The following is a 6,767-nucleotide window of genomic DNA, read 5'->3' as shown; positions in this document are numbered from 1 at the left end:
AATTACTCCACTGGTATTTTGAAAAATTCAGTCTTCATTGTGCAATCAAATTTGCTGTGTTGAAGAAGCTGTGTGTGTCACATTGAAGATTCTAAAAACTACAACGCATTTGCAGGTCCTTTCTTTCTTCACAGGTATGAACCTTTTGTTTTTTTGTATCAAATGTGGTAAAATGCGCTGTTAAAACATTCTCATGGCTTGTTTTCATTGGATTCGCAATACTAGAGTCAACAGCTGTTCTGAAGAAAAAGGCATGCTCCTCCATTTACTGAAAGGGCAAAAGTTAAGACCAATTGCAGCTGTACATCAACATGTTGAAATCACAAAATTCTGTAGTCCAATGCTGACACAAGACACAGGCATACTGTCCATGGGCATAAGGGAGGTTCTGGGGTTTCAAAGTGCTGCTAAGCTGCTACAAGTACTCCAGTTCCAAGGCATGATGAAGGGCCATAAGGTCAGAGTGGCTTGAGATCCTCCAAAATGGCATGGCATGCTATGAACAGAAGAAACACAATGTCAAAAGCCTGGGCATTCTGGTCTGCAAACTCATCTCATTGTCTCTTGCAAGAATAAGGTAACACTGCAAGAGGACAGCAATACTTCAGCTGCTCTCTAACTATGTATGACTCAAGATGAGCTATAATAATTTATAACCTCTCTTCTCATCAATATTTCTCAGTGCTTCTAACTTGAATTCTCAATAACATCAAATCTATTTTTTTTTAAAATCACATTTGTAGGCCTTATTTAAAGAGTAATTTTTTTAGTTCCTTTTTCTAAAAAAAAGGATTAGGTACGTTTCTGAAATACAAAATATATTTCTACAGAAACACAGAAAACATTCTATCCTGCAGATGAAATATATGGATATATCAAAAAATGATTAAACTTGTTGACAAAAAAAAAATGAAGATAAACTTGTCTACTGTCAAAACATGTTTAGTCTTTGAGAAACTATTACTGGCAGGTGAGTTAAATAACTCATTGGCAGTGATTCAGAATACATCAATATGCTATTCAAATCATGCAGAAAGTAATTTTTTCCTGGTGGTTTGTATTATGCTGGTTATTGTTTGCACTGACCTTAAAACAGCTTTTCCATGTAGGAGAATTTTAAAATGAATGTTTAATTTTTTCCCCATTAGCTGAAAAAAAAAGTCTAGGTCTAAATCTTGAACATATTTGCAAGACACCTGAATAAACTAAAGACATGAATACCAGGGGGACAAACACATATTACATCATCCATGAAGGGTAAAATAGCTGATTGTGAAAACTCACTATCCTTAAGCTGCAAAGCAGGCACTACAGTGTCAGCAAGAAGTTTTTCGTAAATAAAAGAAAGATAATCTCCTCTGTCAGAGAAAATATTCCATTCATCCCAAAGGAAAATTGCTTCAATGCAACAAATAATTTCAAGGCTACAATGAACATGTTTAGTATTTCATTGGTTCAACTCACAGCCAGCTGATTTGAGCACACACACTGAGAACAATGTAGGCATTACAATGGCTTCTGGGATTCGGTGGCTTTTAAGAACACTTTCTGGGGCATGTAACTTTATTCTCCTTCAAATCCCTCCTCAGAAGTTCAGAGTGAAATCCTGGTCCTAATGAAGTCAATAGCAAAACCAGGATTTTACTCATGGTTGTCCTTACAGTGCATCTTCTCTCTGGCTTTCATTCTGGTCACTTCTCCTAATTTACATGCTGTCTAGCTATACATCAGTCTTGAAATCTCAGAGATCCCTTACACGCTCTCTAGTGCCTTGCTTATTGTAAACCATTAATATGTTACTTTATGCAATTTAGATGGTAAGATCCTCAAAATGGGTCTATAATTTGTTATTTGTCTGGAGAGTTTTGTATAAACCACTGTGTACGCAATGAATAACTGTGGAAGAATGTCATTGCAAGCCTGGCAATAACATCATGATGATCTGGGTTGGACTGAAAAAAATAAGACTGGAAAAATAAGGAGCTTAAAGATAGGTAGGCGTGTAAATCTCTTTGAAAATAAACAGGAGTGCCTAATTTACGTAGGCTTCTTTGAAAATCCCAGCCTCAAGAAACAACTGATATTGCCTGTTGAGGAAACTGAAAACAAGCAACCATTGCCCCACTATGGAGTGAAATACCATGCTGCAGCAGGACCTTGCTGGAGTGTGTGTTAATCAACTGGCAAAGGAACATCAGGGAGCCCTGGGGTAGCTGAAGACTGAGAAATGAGTGTAGGGCAAAAGTGGGGAGAAAACACAGGCAGCCAGCTTCCACAAATGTTGTAATACAGAGCAGGTGAGCTTTATAAGAAGAAAAAAAAACTTTGAAGCCCTGATGGAAAGGCAGAGGGGAACTCTATCTTTTTCAGATTGTCACAAAGCCTTGAAAAAGAGCTAACTGCACTTCAACCTGAAGAGCAACAAATGAGCCATTGATTTGCAGAGGCACTAGGGTACTTTAAAGTATTTTGGGAGCAGAATTCCAGAGAAGCATAGCAAAGCACAAGTATATGCTTAACCTTCTTCTAAGAGATCTAGAAACACTAGCCCTTTCCTCAGAGAAGGGCTAAATGGTCAACTAACTAGAGGACAGAAAATCTCTATATCTTCAACCTAGATTCCCATTGTGTCATCTCCATGCCAAGCTCCATCAGCAATGGCAGCCAGATGTCCTGGTCATCCTTTTCCAACATGACCGTCTCAATGCCGATTTCCACATTACCCCGTATGCATGCAATAACCTCCCTCTCCTGGTCTGCAAAGCGATTTCTCTTCCCACATTTTCATCCAAATCCCTCCTTAAGTCACAAAATAAGTCAACAGTAAGGTTCAGGGGAAAAAGTTGCTAATTATTCAATCTGGGCTTCCCAGTGTATCTTGTCTTCTCTGTGTCTATTTTACTTAGACAGCAAGATCTTTGTTGCAGGAACTGTCAACACCGTATGACTTGCACAATACCAAACACATTGTTGGTGCCAAACAATGCCCAGGACAGAAGTGTTTATGTTCACATCAGGTTTAGGCTGTTCTAGTTGAGCTGGCTGCATTTTCACCCATTTATTTTTGCACCTCACTTGAGCTGCCAGAGTTCTCCTCCTTTGTCCCCATCCAGCTTTTCTCCCATGAGTGCTCTCTGCCTAGTGCTAGGCACCACTTCTCCTTCTTCTCTGATTGGCCAACTAGGAACCTCAGTTCCCTGCTTCTCTTTTTGAATCAAGCATGGCACCGGGTCTCCCCACTCAATTATGCCAGGGAAAGATGAGCAAACAATGTATAGCAGATGGAGCACGGTGACTGACATGGTGGAAAACATCTTGCTATTTACTAAGAAGTCAAGAGCCAAAGAGAAATGAATGAATGGCACAAGTAGGATTATAGTCAGGTGTTACTGGCTCTCAACTCCATGTTCAGCCCCCTTGATCACACTGCCTCCCAAGTAATACTCCCTAGTGTCATACTGGGTACTCATCAGATATGTGGAGCATCTAAAGAACTTGTGTCAAACTATTTAATAAATTAAGTCACCGTTACTCCTTTGTACTCGTGATGGGGTGTATACACCCCACACTAGGGCTGAAATGGTTAAAGAACAACTCTAGACCCAGACGATCCCACCCACACCTGCAGAGCATGCTCCGGATGGAGGTGGAGCTCAAAAGGAAGTCAGATAGCTCAGAAGCTTGGATTACAGAGTGGGATGCTGGAGGTGGCCCAGGGAGGACAGCCGTAAAACGGCCTTGGGGTGCCTGGTCTTTGCTAACCCACACAGGGCCCCGGACAAAAGCCCAGTGGAGTGGGACGACCTGGGCTCCCCCTATGAACCCCTTTCTGCATTAAAAAAGAACCGGCCCTCCTAACCACTAGGCACACCTCCATCAAGCTCCAACAATCACAGTACTGTCCATATGCAGTATAGGTAATGGATTAGTCTCTGTAGTCTGGGATGTGATTCAGGACCAAAATCTCCAGGGGGCTATTTCTGAGCTACTGAATGGTCTTGGAAAAATCATTTAAATTCTCTTTGCCTTAGTTTCCCTATCTGTAAAGCAGGGATAATTCTACTTATGTATCAGAAAGGAGTATTGTGAGGATTAATTATGCTTGAAAAGGCCTATGAAAAAGTTATGTAAATGCTCGGCATTATAATTATGTTCAAGCCTTCTGTATGTAGGCCAAAAGGGCCCCTGGTTAACATTGCCAACAACGGAAACAAGCCAGGAATGCTGTAGCTGCAAGCATATGTCAATTTACACTGGAATTTTGTTTACAGGTCTGACCTGGCAAGATCAGATCATTATGAATTTCACTCAGTGGTATACATTTTATACTGCATCTCCGGGGGTGGGGGAGGAGGAATTCTTGCTGTGGTTCATAAATAAATAAATAAAATAAAAAAAATTCACCTTAAATAAGGTAACATAAGTTATTGTACAAATCATCAATGCACCTTCATCTTTTGGTAGTATATACCCTACAAGCCAAACATTCATAATAATACTCTATCACAGAGAAAAACACTCCCAGATTAGCAAACCCCTATAAAACACTATAAAATGAGCAGATAATGACAAATCCAACTAGTTGAAAATAGTAACACAGCTCTGGGACCCAGCCTCAAAGCATTTGCTTTTTTCACTGGGTGACCAGGAAGGAAGGGCTTTCATTGGTTTATTTTCATAGGTATTTGACAGACATTGCCTTTAAAAAGTAAGCTTTTGCTAACAGTTACCACACAGTGGAATCTGATATACTTCAGGTATTTTCTATTCTAAGCATATTGAGCAACGGTAATACTTCACATACTGCTGGATGGCAAATACTATGCCTAATGGCAGTGAATGTAACTGGATTGCATTAATATCTGATAAAAATGTGGAATACAGTAAACATAATTGTTGACTAGTGTAACATGTAAAGATTATGGAGCATATTTTCAAGCAATCAATTTGCAGACACCTAGAAGATAATAAGGTGATAAGTAACAGTCAGCATGGATTTGTCAAGAGCAAATCATGTCAAACGAACCTAATAGCTTTCTTTGACAGGGTAACAATCCTTGTGGAGGGGGGGGAAGCAGTAGACATGGTATATCTTAACTTTAGTAAGGCTTTTGATACTGTCTCGCATGACCGTCTCATAAACAAACAAGGTAAATACAACCTAGATGGAGCTACTATAGGTGGGTTCATAACTGGTTGGAAAACCATTCTCGGAGAGTAATCATCTGTGGTTCACAGTCAAGCTGGAAGAGCATATTCAGTGGGTCCTGCAGATATTGGTCCTGGGTCCAGTTCTGTACAATATCTTCATCAATGATTTAGATAATGGCAGAGAGAGTACACTTATAAAGTCTGTGGATGATGCCAAGATGGGAGGGGGGTTGCAACTGCTTTGGAGGACAGGATTAAAATTCAAAATGATCTGGACAAACTGGAGAAAAGGTCTTAAGTAAATTGGATGAAACCGAATAAAGAACAAATGATTGTTACAAGGATGTGTGTGAATATTTTTTCTCCTTAACTCCAAGGATAGGACAAGAAGCAATGGGCTTAAATTGCAGCAAGGGTGGTTTAGGTTGGACATTAGGAAATACTTCCCTGTCAGGGTAGTTAAGCATTGGAATAAATTGCCCAGGGAGGTTGTGGAATCTCTGTAATTGGAGATTTTTAAGAGCAACTTAAGCAAACACCTGTCAGGAGTGGTCTAGATAATACTTAGTCCAGCCCTGAGTACAGGGCACTGGACTAGAAGACCTCTCGGGGTCTCTTCCAGTCTCATGATTCCATGTACCTACCTCTATTATAATTTTAGTGGTCAAAATGAGATTTCCATAATATCTGTAAGTAAGTCTGAACATTTTGCGTATTAAAACTATATATTATGCAATAGAGCTGGTTGTAATTTTTTCAACAAAGATTTTGAAATAAAAAAAATGGGAGCCTGATAATTTTTTGCTGAAGAAAATCATTTTTTCAAAATGTTTCAATTTTGTGATGAACCTTTGAAATAAAAAATGTTGACATGTCAAATTTTTTCATTTTGACATTCTGAGTAAAATCCAATTCACCTTTTAATGTAGGAAATATAAAAAATAAAAAAGTGGGAATTTCCCTTTTTGAAACAAGAAATAAACTCTCAATTTTTTCTATCAAGCACAAAACAAAACAAAAGTAACAATTCTGAACAAAGTGAAAAATCTTGTTGTTTCAAATATTTTTGCAAAAGAAACCATTTTTCGATTGCATAGCACTGAACGACAAATTGTAAATGACATCTCTATTTCCTGAAAGAAGTATTTGCTCATGACAAAGAAATTTATACCTGGGATTTTGTAGGGAATATGAATAAAAAGCCCACACATTTGTGCCTTCAGTCATGCCGCCTTGTGCTGTGGTTCTGTTAGACCTCACTCAGCAGATTAGGGACTAATCAATACCTTGTAGAAACACTTCCTTAGATGCTGGAAGAAGTGATGGAGCACTTGAATAAGTACTTAGCTAAGACCAGTGTACTGTGCTAAGATATACTGTGCTGTTGTAGGCGACAATTTTCTGACAAATCATAGGACCTACATCTTCCCTTCTGGTCCTGTGGTCATTCCAGATCCAAGTTCTAATCCTCTGAAAGGATGGCAAATTTATCCCCAGTGTTTCGATCAAACTGAAATGTGGGTTTATTACATTCTGACTATTTAAAATATCCAGTGATATCAACTAGATATGACAGTCTTCACTTCCTGTCCTGAAATAAAAATGTGAAGTGTGCT

At 39.0% G+C, this 6,767-nt stretch overlaps 1 protein-coding gene across 8 annotated transcripts in view; it reads right to left on the bottom strand.

Moving 5' to 3' along the window:
- Window positions 1-415: 415 nt before the first annotated feature.
- EYA1 (EYA transcriptional coactivator and phosphatase 1) overlaps window positions 416-6,767 on the bottom strand; it is a 113,040-nt gene continuing 106,688 nt past the window's right edge. For all 8 annotated transcript variants that reach the window (XM_077808965.1, XM_077808966.1, XM_077808967.1 and 5 more), the window contains one exon: window positions 416-496. In XM_077808965.1, coding sequence (XP_077665091.1) covers window positions 416-496 — 81 coding nt within the window. The remainder of the gene's footprint in view (window positions 497-6,767) is intronic.

Source organism: Eretmochelys imbricata, chromosome 2, assembly GCF_965152235.1.
Source record: "Eretmochelys imbricata isolate rEreImb1 chromosome 2, rEreImb1.hap1, whole genome shotgun sequence".
Classification (NCBI taxonomy): Eukaryota; Metazoa; Chordata; order Testudines; family Cheloniidae; genus Eretmochelys; species Eretmochelys imbricata.
The sequence above is the reverse complement of the archived record's forward strand: the minus strand, read 5'-3'. Positions and strand labels throughout refer to the sequence as shown.